The sequence below is a fragment of the Haliotis cracherodii genome, unplaced genomic scaffold (genome assembly GCF_022045235.1).
Source record: "Haliotis cracherodii isolate W230 unplaced genomic scaffold, xgHalCrac1.p SCAF_14, whole genome shotgun sequence".
Classification (NCBI taxonomy): Eukaryota; Metazoa; Mollusca; class Gastropoda; order Lepetellida; family Haliotidae; genus Haliotis; species Haliotis cracherodii.
In genome coordinates, this window is record NW_027266269.1 from 20645775 (window position 1) to 20672917 (window position 27143).

Below are 27143 nucleotides of genomic sequence, written 5' to 3' on the forward strand. Positions count from 1 at the left end.
TACATTGGCAATTTTTCACATCCACTGTTTAAAAATAATCCCTTGGAATCACAGTATTAACACAGTTGTATCCCACTTCGTGAATTAGTCACTCAGTCGTCTATTTGTTTTGGACAAGGCTCAGACAGATGCGACACCAGTAGTCATACAACTGACGGAATGTGGTTAAATGCAAACTTAATGTCAAGACTTCCTGTATACTTTAAAAAAATGCCACTTCAACCCGTAATCGCACTGTGCAGTGCATGTTTGTTCAAGTACCACCGATCGCTACTATCGACGTTGTTTCTATAAGTCACATCCTCAATTTGATTAGGCCTGCAAAGTATCACAACACAGCATCACTGTAACGGATCCTTGATATATTAATATTTCTTTCCCAATTGTGAAAGAAATCACTTTATGCTACTGAAGGAAAAAACATCGGAAAACATACCACTATTTTTGTCAGGAACGATTTTACTTAACACGAGTTTCTGTCGGGTAGACTAGTGTTGTTAATAAAATATTTGAGATTTCATCTTTCAAACCATACAATATATCAAAATATGTATTTCTTTCTAGGTAACTCCCTTTTATTGCTCATGATGTCAGTCACGTGCACTGAATTGTCCTATCCAGACTCGATTATATTCAGACCGCCGTCTTATCGCTGGAATATAATGCGGCGTTAAACAACCAATAAAAACAAACCAAAACCTTTTATTGCATTGTCTTGAGTAAATTGTGCGTGTAGTACTTGTGACAAGGCATCAGGAAAATAAACTAATAAATATACTCAAACAGAGAGTTATTCATGTGTTGCTACATTTCATATTTCAACAATGTTCTATTTCTAAACTGATACCATCCTGGAAAACAGGTTTAACATTATCGAGAGCGTCAGAGGCGTTCAGTTTTATACAACACTCTCATTACTTCCTGGTCTCAGGGCGAGGCACCCAAACACATCCACAACACGCAAAATGTAAGTCTAATCTCTCTTATTAATGTTGGTTTTCCCCCTTTATTCCAGGTTTTTATGACACATTATATCCAGAGGCGCTTTGCCCAAGTTAATACACTTTCTTTAAACGGTATCCAGGCAGGATGCCTTGTGCGTTGTGATTTGTACACAAAAATGAATATCCCTATCGCGGGAACGTTTGACACAATGTCTCAATGCTGTAGCCCATAGCAAACAATAATTAATGTCAAATTGCAGAAAACTGCAGCTGAAGTTTAATTTATTGTTTCACCGCTTTTGTCCTTTAGTGTACGGGGTGGAATGTCAAATTGTTTAGGATGATAGAAGGAAAATTATATCCTCACTGTACGCAGTGTAGCTGCCGCGTTTCACTGTGCATTTCTCGTTTGCTGCGTGAATGGTGATAACTACTCGATGTGTAAAGGCTGTCCCGAATAGCGTTTGTATGTGTAGATTGAAAAAGCTTTCCAGTCGCACTGCCTCTTCGATTCGTTTCAAGTATGTGCCTTCCTATTCAAGTTGCACATTGACAGGTGTAAAATCTATTCAAATAGATTCATTCTAATGCCTTTCAAGTTCGCGTTTTTATCATTCTAAATTTGTATTGGACAAAGTCAGATGACATAGTTTAAGTATACTGAACCGCAAAAGAAACGTTACAATGTATAGATATATGAGAAACCTTATTTATCCAATCACTGTAAACATACTTCAAGACATATTAAAAACATGAAACTTGACAAAACTGATCATCAAGGTTGAAGTGTTCTTAAAGTGAAACACAACACTAGTCTCTGAGAAAAATGACATCACAAGTCAGTATCTCATGTCTCCGCCTTGTGCACTGATGACTGCCATGCAACGTCGATACATGGAATGGATGAGGGGGTTGATGAAGGCCATAGGCACTTGAGCCCACACGCTGAGGAACGCCTGACGCAGTTCAGCTGCAGTTGTCGACCTTGGTCGGACGTCATTCAGCCGTCTTTGAATCTCGTCCTACAGTTTTCAATGGGATATATATTGGGACTGAGGGCAGGCCACTGCATGGTTCTGATGCCATTCTGCTGGAGGAAGTCTCTTGTTGCTCTCGCAGTGTGGGCACGGGCGTTATCATGCTAAAGCTCGTGGTTGCAGCGACGTGCCAAATGAGGTACGGCGTGTGGTCTTAAGACTTGATTAATGTACCGAGCTGTTGTGGCACCATTACCTCTCCCTGGACCGATGTTCTGGAACACCACAGGGCCGACCCTCTGCGAAAGACCAATTCCACCCCACACCATGATGCTCGGACCATCCCACGAGTCTCTCTCAACAACACAAGCATCCGAATAAGGTTCCCCACGGCGTCGCCAGACTCTCTCTCTCTCTCTCTCTCTCTCTCTCTCTCTCTCTCTCTCTCTCTCTCTCTCTCTCTCTCTCTCTGTGACATCTACTGTTGAGATACAGTAACGGCTCTCGTCGGACAGGAGGACTCTTCTCCACTGATGGTGGCGCCAATGCCGGTGCTGTGTTTGCCCACTGAAGACAGTCCCGGCGATGACGTGGTGTCAGAATGGGTCCTCGGTGGGGCCTGTGACAGTGGAGGTGTCTGCTCGTCAATCGTCGACGCACGGTGTTCGCGCTAATGTGTTTGCTGGTGTGTCCCCATGGTCTGTCGAGCAGTTTCCACAGCACTAGCAAAGCGATCTTGAAGACACTGTCGCTCAGTCCGACGATCCTGACGTGGGGTGGTGACCCTTGTTCTTCCACTACTTGGTCGGTCATCTGTAGTGTTGTTGGTCTGGTAACGTTGCTGGGGCCTGAATATGGTCCTTACGTTGACTTGAAATGCATTGGCTACTTGCCAGGCGGTTTGACCAGCTTGCAATCGTTCAAGGGCTTGGTGTGGTTGATTTTTTGTCAATCCTGGCATTTGGTAGCAATTCAATAACGAATGAATGTTATCCGACCTGGGTGGATTTTTATAAGGCAAGAAATTGGGGAACGCATGTGCATTTCAATTTGCACGGAACTAACCTGCATCGGGTTACCATGGCCGTTGCCATGATGCGTTTGGGCGATCGGTTTTATTTGCCATCTACTTTGTTTTTTATCATCAACGCATACATGTATATATATATTAGTGAGGTCGGCTCTCACGTTGCATTTCAAATGGTTACGGACAGAATGAATTTTAAAAACGGAAGTAGTTGGTAGTTGTTTGACAAAGGTAAGTTTTAACGTCGTATGTTTAGGAAGGGAAGTCAAAAGGTTGACGAGGAAGTAAGATAAGCGCTATCTACGTGAGTATTAAACATACATAAACATGTCAATTTACCTACCACCCAGAACAGAAGCTTATTGCATAGTGCTTCCGTCATCAACTGGAGTGAGTGAGTGAGTGAGTATGTGAGTTTGGTTTAACGCCGCTTTTAACAGTATTCCAGTTATATCGTGGCGTGTCAGCCTAATGTGGGAGGAAAGCCCGAAGTGATGCAGGTCTCAGACGCTTACCACTTCGGTGAAACCCACGAGCACGGGTATGGTGCTGACAAACCTAGAAACATAATCGAGGCGAACCGGGATTCGAACCCACAATCCTAGGTTTCTGACGTGCCCAAGGGACGCAACTCTGCACAGCGAATTGCGGCACCTTAGACGGCTGGGCCACCCGTGCCCCCTCATCAACTGGAATTAACAGGTCAAAACATACATATGTGTAGTGTTATGAAGATCAAAGCAGTTTTTTCATGATTGTTAACTCGTTTTATCAAAAACACAAATATATATTTATAAGATCAGTTATTGCATTCACGTGACCACAAGAATGTCTATATCAATTGCATACATTTCGCATACACATATGCTTTGCATTGTGTAATAGTGAGTGTGGCTATTTCATGGTGGGGGACACCATGTTAGAAATCGAACCCGGGTCTTCAGCTTGACGAACAAACGCTTTATTGTGTCTGATAAACCTTATAGCTTGGCGTTACTTTTACATTAAATGTCTAGGTTTTGTTTATATACAGCCTAATGTGACGCGTAACACATGAATAGTGAGTGAGTTGTGTTTACCGCCGCTTTTAACATTATTCCAGTTATATCACGACGTCTCAGCTTAATGTGGGAGGTTAGACCGTAGTGATGCAGGCCTCAGACGTTTACCACTTCGGTGAAACCCACGAGCACGGACCCGTATGTTGCTGACAAACCTAGAAACATAATTGGGGCGAACCGGGATTCGATCGCACAATCATAGGTTTCTGGCGGTGAGGTTAAAAGATACGTTGGATGTCAATGGTTCTGGTTCATATTTTTGAAAAGATCAGCCTTTTTGTTGTTAAACATCAAATGGGTAGTTGTGGTACGACTTTGGGGGCATTATGGAAGGGTTGTACCTGGTCCACTCCTTTTTAACCTAATGCAGATTTATGTCATAATCACCTTACGAGGAACAATATCTTCAGAGCATGGGATGCTTTACACTTCCAAAACAGTAAGGAATAAGGAGATGATGACAGAACTACAAAGGGGTATAGAATGAGGGTAATAGAGGAAAAAGAAAAGGAAGGACCAGACGTGATCTTTGGGGGAAAGGTCCGAACTCATGGTGATGTTGTGCTGCTGTAGTCAGTTACGATACGTGTGCACGCCTTGAACGATAAAACGTCGACCATTGTGGCGCAAAAACGGCACAACTATTGGTGGCTGTATGTAGTTCCGGTAGTATTGTCCAGTGACTCTTGCATGATATGATATACAATGGAGTTCTGAAAGTCATAGTGGTCCCATCTCGTATCAATACCCATCCATAAATTAGTCATGCTGCCTTGCGTTGACGTTCGCAAGACGTTCGTTATGTTAGGTCAGAATCATGCCAAGTGGTGAAACAACTATGTTGTTATTCTGTTATATTCGATAACAGACATGTACGTGCGGACACAGCAGCAATTTAAATCAGACTAACGTCAGACGGTCAATTCCCCAGCAAACATACCGCACTTATACCATCACATAGAACATCACTGCCCAATCACAAGTTACCCTGACGACATCGAACGCTAGCACTCGCTGGGAGCCGCCATCATGAATGGAGTCTTGCTAGAGGAAGATTTCGTTATATGTTCACAAACCAACGTTTACGATTTCACAGTCAGGACGGTTCCATGCCAGTAAGTCAAGAGTGAACCTGAAAACATTACACGAAATCTTCAGCTATTCCTCCAGTTTCTACATGCCAATCACCATAGGCGTCTGGCTAGAATGTGTCGATTTGTTCATGGTGGTCAACAGATTAGTGCACACAACACCTGTGGTCACGTTGTGGGGGCATGGGTAACCCATTAGTTCGCTCTGTAGAGTATCGCACAGATTTTGTTTCAAGGTTTGTCAGAATCATACACGCCGTGTTAAAAAGGCGGCGTTAAATCCAACTCACTCACTCACTCACTCACTCACTCAAGAAATAAAACAGTGCAAAGAGAAAAACTCAAGCAAACATTATTTCCAAAAAAGACGGTAAACTGTCTGCTCATGTACGTAATAGAGGTAGCACAGGCATGGTTTGGAGACCGATACAGAAGAGGTAGCGTGTGGCCAGGGTCCGGATAAAGAGTGAGCGCCGACTGAACCTACTAGTAATAGTAATGCTGCGAAACTCGTCGTTTGGAATATATCAGGACTCCTTTCAAAGTTATCGTATTGTGAGTGTAAACCTAAGTGTGAGTTTCGAAAATCACTTGACCATTATTGGTTTTACAGAAACGTTGACCCCGACACTGAATTTTGATGATACGTTCTGCGAAAATACTAACATTAAAAAAAGGAAGACACGATCGCAAATATTGTAAGACTTTCAGGTGGAATTTGAAAAAGGTTCTTATAGATTGAGTTAAAAATTCGCGGATCACAGAAAGCGGTGTATATGTGTTACTTGACAAGTACTGTTTGTTATACCACTGTGTATATATTCACTCAGTTGATTCCAAGAATGGTATATTGCTATTTCCGGATAACTGCTTGACATTCTCAATGATGTTTTGTGCACATTTGGGTGTGACTTCAATGCACGGACTGGTAAAGAGCCAGATAATGTGGAGGATGATATACTTGGGAGTTTCTCTTAGACATATTTTATTTAATTGCTACAGTTCTTCATAATTTTGGAAAATATTTTATTGATTTATGTTCTGTTTTAAATGTACACATGTGACGTGATTCCGGGAAAGGTGACTTGACATTTGTTGGCAATGCTGGGGCAAGTATTATTGATTACATCATGAGCACCATAGATATAATTTACTTGTGTGAAAATTTTGATATTTTGATATTTGATAAAATGGAACTGTGGTTTGACAGGGAATGTGAATTATGTAAAAAAGGAAAGATGCACTCTTTTAAACCATTTCAGGAAAATAAAGGATAAAGATGCACTTGCTAAATATATACTGATTCGAAAAAACAAGTATAAAGCTATTTGCAGAAAAAAGGAACAAAATTTCATGGATAGAAACAGAAAATAACTAAAATAAAATATCAGTTCATCAAAGCAATTTTGGAGGACCTTGAAAAATATAAGCAACAAAGAAGGCAATCAAAAGTGACATAGAAATTCATGAGTGAAATATTAGATTGCCTTATCTCTAAAGAAGAAATAAAATCCGCAATTCAAAATCTGAGAACGTTGAAAACTCCCGGAAATGATGGACTAATAACGCAATTATTTCAATACTCTCTTGATAACATCCAGCCGTGTTTGGAAATATTATTTAATACAATGATGGCTACCTCTCACTTCCAAAAGATTAGACACTTGGTACTATAATTCCAATTCACAACAAAGGCTCAGTGACAGAGGCTATGGGCATTCAATGTACCCCGCCAGTATATTCAGTGAGATATTTATTAGCATTATTGGTAGTGTAGACGGACACCCTTGATAAGGATTTTGACTACCACTGATGATTTTTTTTTTGTCTCCAGGCTCTTATAATGAAAAACTTACGCTATATTTGTAGACTTTTCTAAAGCGTTCGATTAGTGTGTAGGGGCAACTAAGGGTATCTATTTAATTAACATGATGTCAGTAATGAAATGGGCAAATTGTTATGTAGTTTTCATGAGGAAGTCAAATCATGTGTTTATCATGGTGTACACGAAGGATGTGTATTGAGCCCCTTTTTGTTAGTTATTTTCATTAATGAGCTTGCAGCTCCAACCAAAAGAAATTATGATGATGGTATACAATTACAACCTGTAATTAAAAAAAATATTCATATTACTATTTGCAGATGAAAGAATTATGTTCTCAAGTACTGTAAAAGGTACAAACCTTGGTAAATAAGTTTGAATTGTTCTGCGATACGTGGAAACCTAATGTTAATTTGGATAGGACAAAAATGGTGTATTTAGCAAAGGAAATACACTACCAAATAATGAAAAGTGGTACTTTCGGGGACATTTACTTCAAAACTGATACCTTTTACAAATCTCTTGGTGTGATACTTTCAAGTAAATGATCATGGAACCAACACAGGTGTTAAGCAGGCATCCAAGCTAAAAAGATATAATTGGGAATATAAATGTCTACCGTATAAATGTGGGTATGGTTATATTTTGGACAGCCAGTGTTTCTTCAGTGTACTTTCAAACATGGAAATCCATTCTAGATATTTCTACTAAATGTGAATATAATAGATATTTTAAAATGCAATTGCAGGAAATTATTTAACTGATGTAAATATAAGAAAATGCAGAATATCCTCAGCACAATTTAGATGCATGTTAATGGTTGAGGTTGTATCTTGTAAATGAAAGATATATTGAACAAAAACATTGTGAAATCTATCTCTATTTATATATCATGCCATGTTATTTAGAAATGGATCAGTGAGTGAGTGAGTATGGTTTTACGCCGCCTTTAGCAATATTCCAGTAATATCACGGCGGGGGACACCAGAATTGGGCTTCACACAATGTACCCATGTCGGGAATGGAACCTGGGTCTTGGGCGTGATAAGCGAACGCTTTAACCACTAGGCTACCCGACCACCCCTAGAAATGGATCAAATTTTCAGAGGAGGATATCGTTGACGGCGGGATCGTACATATACATAAATGTGTTATGTAAGTAATCAGAAACAATCTGACAATCTGAGTGCTGTTATTTGTTTTATGTTTTTCCAATGTAACCTAGAGAATTAGTCGTGAAATGCAGATAACTACTGTCGTCGTGATAACTACTAAGCGTGATTTATGGGGTCAGACAAAATGGAAGCTTTCACGATATCTGTTGAATTTACTTAATCAATGCCACGTATATGTCAACATTGAAACCCACTCTATAGTAATTGCACTGATACATGTTACACTATGAATGTATGAAATGACTTTCAGGAAATGACTGAAATATGAGTGTCTGGTTTACAATACCTGTCTGATGTCAAGTGACGTAATCGATCATCAAAAAACACTCATGAGTTGCCCGAACTAGTTGTTGATTGTTTGATTAGTCTGATTCAGTTACTTTAGTAGCCAATTTTCTCATCCACTGTTACGAAAAATAATCTTCGGCTCAAACTAACTTGAAATCACAAATACCTGAGTGTTGTATTTACACAGTTGTCTCTCACTTAGTGAATTGGTGTTAACTAGTTTGATCAAGTTATTTTGCGATTTTTTTACAACCACTGTTATAAAAATAATTACTTGATATCAAATATTTCTGTTGGATCAAAACTGTATCTCACATCGTGAATTAGTCCACTTGTGGTCAGATGTGCAGCAGTAGTCATAAAACTGATGTAATGTGGTTAAAATGCATACAATATGAGAACATTTAAACATGATAAAAAATCATGTTTGAAAATGCAACTTCAAACCATAGTGTTACTCGTCGCTATCATCGAGGTAGTTTCTGCAAATCACATCCTCAATCAGATAAGGACTGCAAAGTATCGCAGCACAACATCACAGTCGCACATTCCGATGCCGTTTATGTAACGGATATATTTATATTGATTACCCAATTTTGAAAGAAACCACGTTATGCTACGTTAACACAAGCTTTGGTCGGGTCAACTGGTGCTGCTAATTGAATATTTGAGATTTCAACTTTCAAACCATACAATATATCAAACTATGTAATTCCTTCTTGATAACTCCCTTTTATTGCATTGTGTTGAGTAAATTGTGCGTGCAATACCTGTAACATGGCAACAGGAAAATACACAAATAACAATACGTCAATCAGAGAGTTATTAATGTGTTGCTACATTTCATATTTTAACAATGTTCTTTTTCTAAACTGACACTATCCTGGAAAACAGGTTTAACATTATCGAGAGTCGTATACTTAAGAGGCGTACAGTTTTATGCAACACTCAGATTACTTCCTGGTCTCAAGGGCAAGGCTAAAAAAACACCTCCACAAAACGCAGAGTGTTAGCCTGATCTCTCATATTTATGTTTGATGTTTCCCCTCACAATCCGTTTTTTACGATACATCATATCCAGAGACGCTTGCCCAAGTTCATAACACTTTCTTTAAACAGTATCCTAGCAAGGGGGTGTTTTATGCGTTGTGATCTATCCATACAAAGAAATATCCCTTGGCTGTGTATTTGTACATGAGTATGATTTATGAAATAACTTATTCAAGGTATTCATTTCCACATAGAAAGGTTAGTAAAATGTTCGCTTGGACACATGAAGGAACATACCATACAAGGCATTGAATTCTGAACCCCCAGCAAACAACATTTAAGCAAATGCCCTATGACTCTCTTTGAAAACTTCGTAGAATACAGTATGTTGAAAAAAACTGAAGTTTAAAACATTGTTTCATCGCTTGAATGTTTTACAGGCGAAATGTTAACATGTTTATAATGTCGGAGGGAACTCTATATCCTCACTGTACACTTTTCTACTGCAGTGTAGCTGCCGCGTTTCACTGTGCATTTTGTGTTCGCTGTTCGTTATGTTTACTTACTGTCCCGAAGAGCGTTTGTTTGAGTGGTTTGAAATAGCTTTCCAGTTGAACTCCCTCTTTCATTCGTTTCAAGCATGCGCCTTCCTGTTCAAGTTGCACTTTGACGCGTGTATAGTCTATTTGAAAAGATTGTAATCTGATGCCTTTTAGGCTTTCGTTTTTATCATTCTAAATTTGAATTGGACAAAGTCAGATAACATCGTTTGTGTATAGCTCTTCCTTGTTCAAATGCTGATATGATATTGGCTCAGATTTGTACCTTGCATTCGAAACTACGAACTTGGGATCAACGCATGTCAAAGGGACGCAACTCAGCAGGTTTTTATAACCTTAGGGTGAGAAAGTTGGTTTTGTCACCACTATGAACAGTATTTCAGTTACAGCTTGGCATGCCAGCTTGATGGGTGAGGAAGCCGAGTTGATGTAGGTTTTAGAGGCTACCACTTTGTTGAAGCACATGAGCAAGAGTATGGTGTTGACAGAACCAGGGCGAATCTGGGATTCGCACCCACCATCATTGGTTTCTGGCACACTGACGGCGTTTGTAGTCTAATATGGTCTAAATACCTTCAAGAAAGTTCCATGCCATGCTGACCGCCACGTTAAGAGTTAAAAGTTGGTACTTATTGTAAACCTACCTGGCCAAATGGAATCTGTTTCGTCGGATAATGATGACCTCTTATTCTCTGACATTGACGTTTTAACATGCCAGTGAGTGAGTATGTTTTTACGCCGCATTTACAATATTCAAGTCCAGAAGACATCTCCTCGACTTTAAGGTTGTGGTTCACAATTTGCAGGTACATGTGCATCGTCATGTAAGATGCACAGTTTGTATTTGCGTGTTGGTTGCGAGCATGATACTCACACCCGTGTTTTTTTAATGTGTACAACACAAAATGGTTATTTTATTATCAGGTTCTCATAAAAACACGTTTGTCCAACACAAGATGGTATTTTATTTACATATTTGTATTTAATTTTCATATATAATGTCTCCAAATCTGCATTTCCTTCTGGACAATTCCCCTTTGTTATATTCGTGCTGAGTCACAATGGTGAGTGAACTTCTTGTGACAATAACACGTATCGAGTACGTGAATAAATAACTATGCTGAAATCAAAGTTATCTGTGTAGTTTATAATTATCACTGACTTTTGTTGTCACGACTGTATTTGATACTGACCACTGATATCATATTATGTATTTCCATTAAATAGTGTACTACCACTCTATTGTGTACTGCCATTGTAGGTACTCAGCAGTAGTTATTTGGAAATCTAGGTAATTTTGCAACAAAATTATTGACTGTATAACATTTGTTGGTTGTTTGTTTGTATCACACTAATTTCTTTCACTTACAGATTTCTGGGTTAACATATGGTTTTAATTTGGGAATCGACACGTAACACAATGTCTCATTTCGAGACTGATACAAGGCAGGAATCAAAAGCGACAAAACCCTTTTTTTATTCGTAAGAAATGTATGATTAAACCAATGTCCATTGGACGATGCCGACTATGTCATAAGCATGCATGTGTTTATGAGTCACTATCGAGTAGCGATGATACCAGGCCATCAGGGTAGTACCAATGCAAAGGCTAGTCAATAGTGAACCTTCGCATGTCTATTCCAAAAAAGTATTAACGCCTTAAGTGTTGTAACCCTGGTTTGAAATATTCGTAGAAAGAGCATATTGAAAAATATTGAAATAAAATATTGTTTCACAGCTGCTGTGTTTGTCTCTATGGTGTATGTGTGGAATGTTAAAACATTTTTGATGACGGGATTGCAATTACATATTTACTGAACACACTTTTCTACTGTAGTATAGTTGCGGCGTGTCACTTGAAATGTGTACTTTGCATGTGTCATGGCTGTACTGTATATTTATACCAAGCAAAGAAACCTTTTTTGCACCGCTTGATATGTCTTCCAGTTAACCCCATGCAAAGAGAAAGACTCAAGCAAAGATTATTTCCAAAAAGGCGGTAAACTGTCTGCTCATGTACGTGAAAGAGGTAGCACGGCAGGGGTTGGAGACCGATACAGAAGAGATAGGGGTGTGACCAGGGTCCGGATAAAGACAGAACCGGATAAAGAGTGAGCGCCGACTGAACCTACTAGTAATAGTAATGCTGGGAAACTCGTCGTTTGGAATATTTCAGGACTCCTTTCAAAGTTATCTGATTTTGAGCGTAAACCTTAGTGTGAGTTTTGAAAATCACTTGACATAATTGGTTTGACAGAAACATGGACCCCGAAACTCAATTTTGATGGTACGTACTGCGAATATACTTACATTTAAAAAAGGAAGACACGATCGCACATTTTGTAAGACTTTCAGGTGGAATATGAAAAAGGATCTTATAGATTGAGTTAAAAATTCATGGTTCACAGAAAGTGGTGTACATCTTGACAAGTACTGTTTGTACTGGTATCTACATGGTACAGCAGAAATGTTGATTCTAAGAATGGTATATTGCTATTTCCGGATAACTGCTTGACATTCTTCTGATATACTTGAATATCTCCATGACCAGGATACTTCATACTGGGAGTTTCTCTTAGACAGGTGTAATCTGTGTAGATATTCAAATGGTACAGTTCTTCATAATTTTGGAAAATATTTTATTAATTTATGTTCTGTTTTAAATGTACACATTATGAATGACCGATACCGACGTGATTCCGGGTAAGGTGACTTTACATTTATTGGCAATGCTGGGGCAAGTGTTATTGATTACATCATGAGCACCATAGATATATTTTACTTGTGTGAATTTTTTTATGTGAAGTCTAGACGCGAATCACAGTATCTGCTAATTGCATTGTTTTTACGAGTGCTTCATTCATTAGGAAAATCATCATTTGTTAAAGCCCATCGTAGTCATTCAATGTTTAAGCGGGATAACAACAAACCAGAGATTTTCCAAGAACGTCTGTTATCTGACACTTTCACATGCCTCTTACATAAAGCTATTGATTCTGTTTTGACAAATAGTGATGCAAGTGTATCGTTGTTTACAGAAGCTAGTGTACATGCAGGGAATGTAACTGTGGTTTGACTGGGTATGTGAGTTAATAACGAAGGAAAGATGCACTCTTTAAAACTATTTCAGGAAAATAAAGGATAATGATGCACATGCTAGGTATACTGATACGAAATAAGCATAAAGCTAGAAAACAGAAAAAAAACAAGAAGAAAATATCACTTCATCAACACAATTTTGGACGACCTTGAATCATAACTGCAAAAAGGATATCAAAACTCACACAGAAATTCATGAGAGGTTTATGATTTCAAAAATCTTATTAACGGTGAAGATTCAACAGACAACTAGCATTTGGACTGTTTTTATAATGATGAAACCAATTTTGCAACAGTAATATTATATTCCGCTATCTCAAAAGAAGAAATTAAATCCGCTATCTAAAATCTGAGAAACTTGAAAAGTCCTGGAATTGATGGACTAATAAACAGAACTCTTTAAATCTCTTGAAAACATCCTGCCATATTTAATAATATTATTTAATACAATGTTAGGTACCTGTTATTTCCAAAAGATTGGACACTTAGCACTATAGTGCCAATTCACAAGAAAGGCTTAGAGACAGAGGTTACAAATCATAGGGGATTCAACTCACCAGTATATTCCATACGATATTTATTAGCATTATTAACAAACGCTTTGTATTGTAATCAGATACCCTTGATAAGATCGAAGAGCAAACATGATTTTGACAAGGTCACTCTACCACTGATAATAAGACCTGTGAAGATTCCGGGGTAGAATAGGTCTTCACCAACCCATGCTTGCGGTAAAAGGCGACTATGCTTGTCGTTAAAGGCGACTAACGGGATCGGGTGGTCAGGCTCGCTGACTTGGCTGATGCATTTCGTTTGTCCCAATTGCGTGGATCGATGCACATGATGTCAATCACTGGATTGTCTGGTCCAGACTCGATTATTTACAGACCGCCGTCATATAGCTGGAATATTGCTGAGTGCGGCGTAAAACAACAAACAAACCACTGATAATGTTTATTCTCCAGTCTCTTATAGATATGAATATTCATGGTGAACGTGAAAAATTGTACGCTACATGTGTAGACTTTTCTAAAGCATGCGATTCAGTCTGTTGAGACAACTGGTGGCATCTTTTTAATTTACATGATGTCACAAATAAAATGGACAAATTGTTATGTAGTCTTTATGAGGAAGTTAAATCATTTGTTAATCATGATGTACGCCAAGGATGTGTGTGACATTTACTGCAAACGAAACCTCTTATAAATAGTTGATACTTTCAAGTAAATTATCATGAAACCAACATGTGTGATATGCAGCCACCCAAGCTAAAAAGATATTATTGGGAATTTTCCAAACGTCTAAACATATTAGCAACTGTGCTTTTTAATCTTTCTTCAACATTTTTTACACAAATATGTATCCCATTCGTACTTATTGTTCGGAAATATTGGGCTTTGCAGAGGCTAAAGAAATTGAAACTGTACACTTATACACTTGTAAAAGACTACTTGCTTTTAAACATAGTACTTGTAATGGGTCACTATAGAAACATGATAACATATTGGCTAAAATTATGAATGCCAGAAATAGATTACCAAACATGCCATAAAATGATGTTATTATATGAAAGAAACGGAGTTCACAATTATGCATACAATGTGAAATGTTTACAGAATACATGTTTGTGTGGTTATACTTGGGACAACCAATGTTTCTTAGAGAATCATGCTATGTTTATATCGAAAATAAGACAGACGTGGTTGACGATGCCAAGCACAAAAAAATAACGAAATATTTAAGATTTTCTAGACAATGTTCACCAAATGTCGTCGAGGATGAATTTCACTTTTTGCTTGTTGTAAATATAAAATATATTGAACAAAAACACTATGTACTTCCAAACATATACAAGTTTATCTCTTTAATCTCAACAGGAAATCCATCTCTATTAAAATATCATGCCATGTTATTAAGAAAAGAATCTTTGAAAAAATGTTAAGCACTTCCTCATTGTACGTGTACACTGTGTGGGATTTTCAAATGATGATATCGTTGACCGAGGGATCGTATATATACAGAAATGTGTCATGTAAGTAATCAAACAAAATCTGACATTCCGCGTGCTGTTATTTGTTTATATGTTTTCCAATGTGACCAAGAGAATTAGTCGGGAACGCAGATAACTACTGTCGTCGTTAAGCGGGATTTTGCGTCAGTCATGGCGTCACACAGGACGGAAGATTTCACCATTTCTGTTGAATTTACCTCATCATTGTAATGAATTTTTTTTAATTCCATAATTCGTGCTCTACCCATTAATGTTCTCAAACACGTGAGCCAATATATTTAACAATTAGACAAGTGGATCTATCAAAATAGCAGAGATTGACAAACAGTGGAAAATCTGAATTTTGCTTTGTTTACATTTCAAACAAGTACAGGTTTCTAAGCACAGAATTTGTTTCCAAATGTACGGCTTATTTCTTACGCTTGATTTCATCTAGATAGTTTGTATTGGTGACGAAGATCATTTGTCGTTTGATTCTAAAATGTATGAGGGATTCAGGGATGTATGAAACACTCAATTTGAAAAATGCGCGATGTAATAGGCATCTCATAACCGGCATACGTGAAATGTTTACCCAATTGTGAAAAATACCCATTATCCTGTTGAAGGAATAAAACATAGTAAAATACAACAATACTCTGATCAGAAGTGATTTTATTTAACACAAGCTTTGGTCAGGTAGTCTGGCGTTGTTAATTAAATATTTGAGATTTCATCTTTCAAGCCATACAATGTAACAAAATATGTAATTCCTTCAAGACTACTCCCTTTTATTGCATTGTGTTGAGTCACCGTGGTGCGTGCAATACTTGTGACAAGGCAACAGGAAAGTTTCTATACGTACGTAAATCAGATAGTTATTCATGTGTTTCTACATTTCATATTTTAACAATGTTCTATTTCTAAACTGATACCATACTGGAAAACAGGTTTACAATTACCGTATGCTTAAGAGGCGTACAGTTTTATACAACACTTAAATTACTTCCTGGTCTCAAAACCACGTCCACAACACGCAAGGGGTAACTGTGATCTCCCTTATTTATGTTCGTGCTCCCACACCATCCAGTTTTTTATGACACATGATATCAAGAGGTGCTTTGCCCAAGTCAAAAACACTTAACAGTATCCTAGCATTAGGGTGCTTCATGCGTTGTTATCTATCCATAGAAAGGAATATCCCTCGGCTATGTAAGTTTTTCAAGTTATTTATTTCACATGCAAAGGTTAGTCAAGTGTATGACACAATTCTTTAAATGATGTAACCCTGATCTAACAACAATTAAAGTCGTATGACGCTCTTTGAAATCGTCATAGAAAAAGTATATTGAAGAGACCTCAAGTTTAATATATTGTTACACTGCTTGAGTGTTTGTTCCTTGAGTGTGCAGGGTAAATGTTAAAATAATTATGATGATAGAAGGAATGTACACTTTGCTACTGTAGTGTAGGTGCGCGTTTCACTGTGCATGTCTCATTGACAAAGTCAGATAGCATTGTTTTTGTATATCTCATCATTGCTCAAATGCTGACGTTTTCTCGGATTTGCACCTTATATTCGAAATCAGGCTCTTAGGATCCACGCACGTCTAAGGGACGAAACTCAGCATGGTTCTGTAACCATAGGGTAGGTGAATATGTTTTATAGCCGCTGTAAAGAGTATTGAACCTTTACATACTTTCAAGGCACGCGAGCAGGGGTATTGTGTTGACACAACCAGGGCGAATCTTGGATTCGAACCCACGAACAATGGTTTCTGGCACATTGGTTTGCGGCCCTTTTGACGACGTCTATTGTCTAATATAGTCTAAATACCTTCCAGAAAGTTCCATACCATGCTTGATTAATCTATAACTGTTCTAGAAGACTACAGATGACACTTGACCCCTAAAAGCATCTTAATACAGTAACTTCCACTCCACTACTTACATTCCTGACAACAACTTATTGTTCAAATACAATCTTCTGAACTTCTAATGAATCTTAACAGAAACAATGCAATACAATTACAACATTGTTCAAATATACATCACACTGCCATATACTAGTATCCAAATGAACACGTATACAGTGTATGTTAGTGAGGTCGGCTCTCACGTTGCGTCTCAAATGATTTATGGACTGATAAGTTTTAAAAACGGATTAAGTTGGTAGTTGTTTGACAAAGTAAAATTTTGTATTATTTGCGAGGAAAGTCGAAAGGTTGACAAGGAAGTGAGATAAGCGTTATCTGCATGAGTATTAAACACACTTAAACATATAATTTGAACTACTACCCAGAACAGAAGCTTATCGCATGATGCTTCTGTCATTAACTGGAACATCAACTTAAAACATACATACGTTTAGTGCTTTAAAGATCGAGGCAACTTTACATGAGCGGGAACAACATTTTTAATTGTTACCTCATTTTATCAACAAACGAATATATGATAGGTTTTGTTCGTATGTGATTACGGGGCAATTTTTATCTTGTGCTGACTTATTCTGGTTTTATTGAGCTGAACTGACTAGCTAGGGTTTTTCGTACTTCGTTTTTCTTGTACTCCGTGGATAACCAATTTTCCGGCGATTGTCTGGTTTAGGTCAAATACCTATTTACTATTGGGAGTCAAGTTACTCTTTTGATCAAGTACATTTTTAATGAGTGTGCATCAAGATACTCCGTAGGTCAATACCTTATACTTTGGGGAAATTAAAAAATTCCTTGCCCAGTCAAAGTGACTCTGGAGCACAGTTCCATGACAATGACACAAGGCCTAAATGCTGTTACCCTGATGAAGCATCAATTAAAGTCATATGACGCTTTTTGAAACCTTCATAGAAAATATATGTTGAAGAAACCTGAAATTTAAAAAAATAAAATATTGTTGCACCGCATGAGTGTTTGTTCTTGTGGTGTACGGTGTAATGTTAAAAAGTTTGCCATGACAGAAGGAAACTAAATGTACGCTTTGCTACTGTAGTGTAGGTGCCTGGTTCAATTTGCATGTCGTGTTAGCTGCGTGAATGGTGACAGCTAGTTTAGCTGTCACTGCTGTCCTGAATAGCGTTTTTTTTTTGTATAGCCAGATATAGCTTTCCAGTTGAAGCCCCTCTCACATCATTTGCACAATACGTGTGGACCTGTTGATAACATTGTGACAGGATTTCAAGTATCCACCTTCCTACTTCAGTTGCACATTACTACATGCATAGTTCATTCAAATGCATTTTAGGCTTATCATTCCAAATATGAATAGGACAAAGTCAGATAACATTGTATATATCTCTTCCTTGCTAAAATGCTAGTATTACATTTTCCTCGGATTTGCTCCTTTCATTCGAAACCACGATCTTTGGATCCCTGAACGCCTGAGGGACGTACCTCGGCAGGTTTTTGTAACCTTAGGGTGAATGAGTTTATTTTTTGCCGCATTGAACAGATTTAAGTTTATCATGGCATGCCATCTTAATAGGTGAGGAAACCGAATTGATGTAGGTTTTAGAGATTACCACTTTTGCACACGAGCGAGGGTATTGTGTTGACATAATCAGGGCGAATCTGGGATTGGAACCCACGATCATTGGTTTCTGGCACACTGACGGTGTCTATAGTCTCATACCATGCTGAATTAGCATATAGCTGTTCTAGAAAATTCCAGACGACTCTTGACCCTGAAAAGCATCTAAATAAAGTAACTTCCACTCCACTGCTTACATTCCTGACAACTACTTTTTGTTGAAGTACAATGTTCTGAACTTCTACTGAATCTTAACAGAAACAATGCAATACAATTACAACATTGTTTAACTATACATTACAGCATCCAAATGAACACATAGATGTTAGTGAGGTCGGCTTTCACGTTGCGTTTCAAATGGTAATGGAAAGAATGAGTTTTAAAAACGGAATTAGTTGTTTTACAAAGGTTAGTTTTTAAGTCGTATATTTTGGAAGTAAAAACGTTGATGAGGAAGTAGAATAAGCGTTATCGACGTGAGTATTAAACACACATAAACATGTCAATTTACCTACCACCCAGAACAGAAGCTTATCGCACGGTGTTTCCGTCATCAACTGGAACTGACAGCTTTAAACATACATATGTTAGTGTTATGAAGATCCAGGAAACTAAAGATGGGAGGGAAGAACATTTTAAATTAACTCATTTTATCTGCAAAAACAAATATAGCTGTTGCATTCACATGGTCACATATCAATGACATACATTTCTCGTACATACATGCTTTTCATTGTGTATAAGTGCGTGTGTGTGGTTTTATGTTGTTTCCAGCCGTTTCACGGTGGGGGACAATAGAAATAGGCTTCATTCATTGTACCCATGTGAGGAATCGAACCCGAACCCGGGTCTTCAGCTTGACGAACAAACGCTTAAACCACTAGGCTACTCGGCCGTCCCTTGTGTTATGAAGAACCATGCCACTTTACATGAGTGTCTAACTGTTGGAAGAAAATGTTTAATTCAAGATGTGACGATGAACATGTAAAGAATGGGACACTGAATGAAAGAAAAACAAAAAAATGTTTAAATCTACGGAAATTAGTTCAAACTTTATACACCGGCTGTTACTTAGCTTACTCGCGAAGATGACTTGATGTATTGTCCATGAAAACACACATTTCAAAGAAGAGTTTATAACTAGAGTTATTGTATAAGTGTTGTTTCCTTCTTGTTTTGGGTGTAATTATTTTTGTGATGTATTTCTCTCTATCGGCTGTATGAGGTATACATCATTGAAGCTACTAAACAAAACTACTCTTATGATGATTATGTGTAATTCAGTTTATAACAGAAGCTCTGGCCTTCACACAAGCTACAAAGTATTACCAGAGTTTCTATTGATAAGTTTAGAACCAACAGGCAAATTGAGGCGAAATATGTTGTTGAATCCTATGTTCTTAATGTAAAATATAGGGACCACCGTCGACTTTTAGCTTTGTTTTGATGCAGATCTTTACATCTTGCCACAGAAGCTGGACGTTTTAACAAACCACCAACCCCTCTTCTAGATAGAATTTGCCCACAAAAATGTACAAGTCATATAAACAAGCACACTTCATAAGATGTATAAACGTAAACAATGTTAAATTCATGAACATTTTGTTAATATTATCATGTATAATTATGTTTGGTACATGATTCGAACAGCATCCTTCTTATCGTTTATACACACATGAATTTATTGTTTTATTGTGTCTCAAAAACCTTATGGATGGGCATTACTTTGACATTATATATCAATGTCAATGTATCGTGTGACACCTGAATAAACTATTTCTGTGTATGTGAAAGTTTACAACACAGTAGCAGTATTTACACCATACAGTGACTATATGCGCTAGAACATGCATTGTTACCTTTTTCCACACTGATGTAGTCATTCAATATTCTTCCTTGTTACAAGAGCGGTCCTCCCAGGTCTGATCGTAGCAAGCTAGGGGTAAGTCTCATGATATTTATGTCAGTTTTCCTCTGAAACCAGCTTATACATTATGTGTATGCGTTTGTTTGTGAGAGAAACTATAGCGCCGCACAGTAATATCTCAGACAGCTATGGACAAGAACAAATTAAACATTCATATTATTTTGAGGTAACATGTCTTGTGAAGCAAATGTTGTTTGGCATGGTTACTGTGTACATACTAGCCCTGTGAAGTTCCGGGTTAGAGTGGTCTTCAGCAACCCCTACTTTTCATAAGAAGCGACTCAGTTGGTCTTGCTCAGTGACTTGCATGTCAACGTATCCCATTTTATGTTCTAATTCACTATGTTCAAACGAACATAAAACATTCACGATGACAACATACTCCACTCACTGACAACGCCTTTCGCTGGTGACAGGCGAGCGGGTTTATTTACAGAATCATACACGTAGACACGCGACTGAAATGTTTTATTCAATGTCAAACACCGACATTCCGAATTCTGCAATATCCTTGTAAAATGACCCTTGAACTATTAATAATATGAAATATTACTGCGAAATAGGTGTGAGCAGCGAGGTTAGCTGATTTGTTGGATGTCACATAGTTCATGGTTCATATTCATGGGGGATGAGTGTTTGAAGTTAAACGTCAAATGTTTTTAGGGTGGTTTAAGATATTCTGGAGGCTAAGCGAATGAGCCACTTCAGAGAGTTTTATATGTGTACCGCAAACTCCCTTTAATCACCTTTATTGATGAAAATATATTCAGCATATGGGAAAGTGTACTTTAGTCTTAATCCGTGTAAGATTTAAAATATATTTTTTATCAAATGATGGTACATAATGTTAGATAGTGTTTCAATAACATATATAACGTTAACTAAGTATAACAGTTAAACAGTGGACTGAGGTGTCTGTAAGTGAACAGCACGTGTTAGTTTTGACAAGACACAAAGGTGAGTACAGTTGTTTCCAGCCAGCGTAGCGTATTTATTCAACAAGAATTGGTGTTTATGAGAACCGTCGATACCCTGACAATGAAGTAAGATAAACGTTTACCAGTATACAATATGTACATTTTAGTTCCTTCTGACACAGGTTTGTATAGACCTTGCCCCTACATTTTCTCAAACCTGTTTTACCATCCTTGACAACATTACAATTATGTATACAATGTTTAGGAATCTGAAACAGTGATATTTTGTAGGGGGCCGCAATGAGATTAAAAGTTGAACTTATTTAATCATCGTTTTCTCATAAACCATAAGGCACAGAGAGCTGATACTTTAGGAAGATTGATTGGACCAAAAACTGCGTTGATTTCTTTCACAAAGTGGACAAAAATATTCACTTGTGCAAAATGTTCAAGCATCATTAGCTCACAAACGTAAATGCACATACAGGTTGCTTCAATAATTTTATAAACCAAGAGGAAGGAGTGTATATTGATCGATGAACTGAAAAACCTAAACGGGATGTGTATGTAAAAAGCTTACCTTGACATCGGTATCTTCGGTATTTTCTCTTATCAACTCTTGTCTGTTTCACATCATGATGGAACAGAGAAACAACCTTCACCATCCAGTGGAAGCAGTCGCTGATGTAGGCAACTATACAAAAGAAAAGTATAAAAAAGTAAAATGACTTTGTAGATATTTGTCTACAGGGGACATTTGAGAAAAGAATTTATTTATGTGACAGCTCAAGTTAGTCTGAGCATAAAATGCATCCATGCATGGATAGATGCATTGCAGCAAACTGACGTTAACAATAGTAATGCCCTATAGTAATAGTAATAAACTACAGGCTTACAATCTTACAACGTAGGATTTGGCCAATTCATTTTTTATGTTAACCTGCAATCTCAAAGTTGCACCAACAGTTAAATGTAGATCAACCTGCTGTTTACGTGTAAAGTGGTTTTGTTTGGCCAAATTTGGCTGAATTTGTTTTCAGAATTCATCGGACAAACACATGGACGATGTTTCTGGCATTTGTTCTACTGCTTGTCTCATTGCCGGACTCCTCACAAGGTAGGTCCCTATCTTATTACCAAACTTCTAAGGCATGGGCACTGTGGGGATTCCCAATCAGGCTTGGTCTAAAGTTCCTTATACTTGTCGCACGAGCCAACAAAGGGGCATCGTGGAAGCTACGGGACTTGGCTGGTGGCCAGGTGGCTTGGGTCACTGTCATGCTGTCAGGCATTAGTTTGCCTGCTTTGTACCCGATTATACTCCGTCACGAAGTAACACTGTTCACTCAAACGTCCCTCACTCAAACATTCTCTCTTAGGACCCATCTTTACAGTGTGTACTTTTCAATGGAATTCCGGTCCTAAGACATAGTGAATACAGTCTTATATTAATGTTAAGTTACATACATGAAATTGACGTAACTTGATGGTAAAGAAAACATGCATTGTGTTGTTAAAGAATTCACGAAATTATGATACCGTGTCCAGGTAAGGAGTGTATGTTGCTGTATAACTATAACACAGGTGTACAAAAAGGAGATTTTAGGGAAAAGTTAAACAAGAGATATGCTCAGATATTAGATAATTGCAGTCATTCTATTTGTTGCTACAGAGGATTGTCACTGTCAGAATGAATGCACGAATTTCCGTGGTTCACCTTGCACAGGAACATCGTGCCAAACAGGCTGGTTTGGGAGTTACTGCCAAAAGCGTGAGTAAAGTACCATATATATGTTATGATTGGGAAAGCTGTATGCAGCCATCCAGTTATGAAAAATGTGACTTTATTACAACAACTTAACATATGCAATTATTTTGTTATGGGATATTTTGGAAATATATATTACTCAAATAAAAATATGAGATAATATTTATGTACATGTATACACGACTATGCTTGTCGTAAGAGGCGACTTACGGCATTAGGTGGTCAGGCTCATTGATTTTGTGGTTGACATATCATCGTATCCAAAAAGCGTGGATCGATTCTCTTGATGTCAATCACTTGATTGTCTGGTCCAGATCCGATTATTTGCAGACCGTCGTCATACAGCTTCAGTTTTGCTGTGTGCGGCGTTTAACAACAAACAAACAAAACAATCCAAAAAATGTACTGTACATGTAAGTATACAATTTGTGCATGCAACAAACTAGTAATTTATAGGCACCTCATATTGTTGAATATCCAAATAACACACAACTACCTGCACCTAATTACTTGTGAATGTTCAAACATTGTAATTAGATATATGTAGGTCGGGTGGTCAACATCTTGCCAGTCAAAGTTAGATGTCCTAGAACTGGTTTAAACACGAGAAATCAACAAATGTCGAAGTATCAGTTTGCAGAAAATGCACGTTGTGAAACTGACAGTACAGTAACAAACCAGTCACGCATAGGTATTTGTATGCTTAGTTCTTATTTAGTCAGACGATGTTAAACAGTACATTGTCTTCGTTTTCATTTTGAGCTATACTTTTTAATAAACTAAACTCAGTTGAATCGTTTAATGTGTTCGGCATTCTAAGGGTCAGTTTTGCTAGATTGATAGTGCTGAGGTCGACTGTGTTTTGTTATTTTATATATTCCGTTAAAGGCAACATAGCACTTGGAAAGCCGACATGGCAGAGCAGCATATTGCAAGGATATGATTACGCTTCTCCAGACAAGGCTGTCGATGGCAATACTGACCAAAGGTTTGAGGATGAAAGTTGTACGCACACAGACGACACGACGTCCAGTGGAGCAGAGTGGGGTGTAAATTTCACTACCACTTTGGAGATTAGACGGATGAGAATTTATCTTCGTGATAGCGGTGAGTGACATTTGACTACTTACTATAGTATATATCCCTTCCATGAAAGGGAGGCATCCGTGTACCGTTCGTTTGGTCCTTTAGGCGTGGCAGGATCCTAAGCCCCCATCCCCGAATATTACACAATTGGTCGCTTTCTTAAGAGATTTCATTGCTTGTTGTTAAACGCCCTACTAAGCAATACTCCAGATATATGGCGACAGTCTTTAAATAGTCTTGTGTCGACCAGACAATTCCATTAATTGACATCATGAGCATCGATCTTCGCAACTCGGATGTGATGACATGCATCAAGCAATACAGCCTGATGCCACAAACTATATACATACATTTGATATAAAGTCAATTCATATGTTACCCAAGGGATGTCTTGAAAATATATCACATCACAATATTACTCACATTGCTCTACAAATTGAGTTTGTTTTTCTAAATTCAACTTTTTCAGACACCATAGTTCGAAATTCATAACATTTACAATTATCAACATCAAAAGTATAAATTCCAACATTCATTAATGTCACTACACATACCGCCAGGACCCAATCGGGGTTACACATTATACCTATACACATCTTGTATCATCACATAATGTTTGTTGTTCACAGTGACTGAACGCAACGTGGGCCTTCAGGTGAAAGTGGGTGACCAGCTGTGTTACACATTGTCTGGACATCAGACTGTTGTAAATATAGACTGTGGCAAAGCTTTGAGTGGTTCATTTGTAAACATAAGTGGAAATATACTGACATTATGTGAAGTGCAGATCTTCCGTGAGTTATCATGGTGACATGTCATTTTACTTATTAACCATACATATTATTATTTTATAGCATTGAATAATCACATCAGAATAAAAACAAGAACATAAGATAATAATAATAAGAACTGTCTTTAAATGTTAATATTCTAAGTAATAGATAGAGGTTTTAAGACAATATTGTATCCGGATATAAAAGGACAAAAGGCGAGGCGAAGGAACCGTTCCATTTATCCCGATAAAGTTATGTCACAACACCCCCATCTGTTTCAAAGCACAGCCAGATACGCGGCTTCCAGGACAAGCATATGGGCGTCTGTAGTGAACAGTTTGCCCAAAGGGCTCTTTTCACTTTCAACTATTGGTCCAAAAGTCCACGGCCCAAGCGTCTGTGTACATGCAGCCCAAACAGCACTGATGTATAAAGTGTATTAGTTGGAGTAAATAATCAGGATATACTTGTTCTACATGGGTCCCAAATGACAAACATTTATTGGATCAGATTCATTAGGTATTCTCTGATTTGCATCTCATAGTATGTATACTTGAAGAATGCAGCGATGGATGGTTTGGAGATGCCTGTGACAAGCAGTGTCAGTGTCAGGATAGAACTGAAATATGTGACAAGGAGACTGGCATCTGTAGCAATGGATGTGCTGTCGGGAAACAAGGGCCTGGGTGTCAGCTAGATATGACAGAATGTGAAATTAGGAAATCATCCACCTAGTAGATTTTCTCACTTAAAGACTTATATCAACGTAATTCTAAATTAATTTGTATTGAGCAAATATGTGTTTATACACTCAGAAAGTTTTGTTGGTGTTAGGAACTTAAGAAGAAATTAAGAAATTAATTATTTAATGTCCTTATATGTTTAGTATGTATTGTAGAATGCAACGATGGTTGGTTTGGCTCTGACTGTAACAAGCAGTGTCAGTGCCTATCTGCCTCTGAAGCGTGTAACAAGGAGACTGGCCACTGTAGTAGTGGGTGTGCTGCTGGGAAACAAGATCCAGGATGCCAGCAAGGTTTGACAAAAGTCTATTTGTACCAATTGTTTGTCTGTAACAGTCTGATGAAAAGAAATCCATTCACAAGCAGTGCCAACTGATGCCACCATAGTGAATTCTACACTAGGTTATCGTTAAAAACATAAATTTCGTATTTAATGGCTTATGCAAATGTAGTCATCAATACACGTTTTCCTTCTTAAAGGCAGCGATTATGAATTGTAACATAAAAGTAGGTATGTTCTCTGATCTGATTTAGACGTATTTATATCTATCCATCCGTACAGATTGTGGCCAACATCATTATGGGGTCAACTGTTCCTCCACTTGTGGTCAGTGTAGTGGATCGTCGGACTGTAAGAAGGATGATGGAACCTGCACACAAGGATGTCAACAGGGTTACAGTCCCTCTGTGTGTAAAAGTGAGACGTTATGTTATATATAGTCGGTATAATACAATGGACTCTGCTTTTAGCTGAAATTTGTAATGATTGTGGAAATGAATGTTATCGCTTCTATTAACTGCTTTTGAAATGCCAGGTGTCTTCTGTTAGGTTATGGGTATAAGCTGTGGTGTTTAGGCTAGCGTCATACTTACTATAATGTTAGAAGATCCGTCAGTGTTTATTTTTTATAGATATCAATCTTTATTGTTTGGTCTCATGTAAAACACGATCGAGATGATCTCTAAAACAATGTCATTTCATCAACTATTACATATGTGTAAGTTTATTTGGTCGCTGCTAAACGAGATAGAGAGTCGCATTGCATACACCCAAACGTGAAATGGTGTCATTGGAAGATCATATAAACATAAACTTTCCTTTCTAGTTTCTAATTTATAATTGCACTGCGTGGTCATGTCTTTTGACAAACCTTCTTTATCACAAGAATGGAAGTGATGTCCTTTGAGCGGAATTACATATATTTTCGTAAGTAGAGAGAGTAGGTTTCCTCGAGTTAGTTTTTTGGGCGAATAGTAATCACGTACAAAACGTGGAAGGTATAGACAGTGTGACATGAATTTAAACAATAAACATACAGTCTGGATATCCCAAAGTTACCCCTCGTGGGACCCAAGGTGATGTGACTAAACTGGCTAGGT

At 37.8% G+C, this 27143-nt stretch overlaps 1 protein-coding gene across 1 annotated transcript; it reads left to right on the forward strand.

Moving 5' to 3' along the window:
* The first annotated feature begins 932 nt into the window (after window positions 1-932).
* On the forward strand, window positions 933-25755 carry LOC139460273 (uncharacterized). The gene is made up of 6 exons (XM_071241777.1): window positions 933-967; window positions 22434-22510; window positions 23066-23164; window positions 24050-24268; window positions 24877-25041; window positions 25580-25755. The coding sequence occupies exons 2-6, from the start codon at window positions 22459-22461 to the stop codon at window positions 25753-25755; spliced, it is 711 nt and encodes a 236-aa protein (XP_071097878.1). The 5' UTR covers window positions 933-967; window positions 22434-22458.
* The last annotated feature ends 1388 nt before the right edge of the window (window positions 25756-27143 follow it).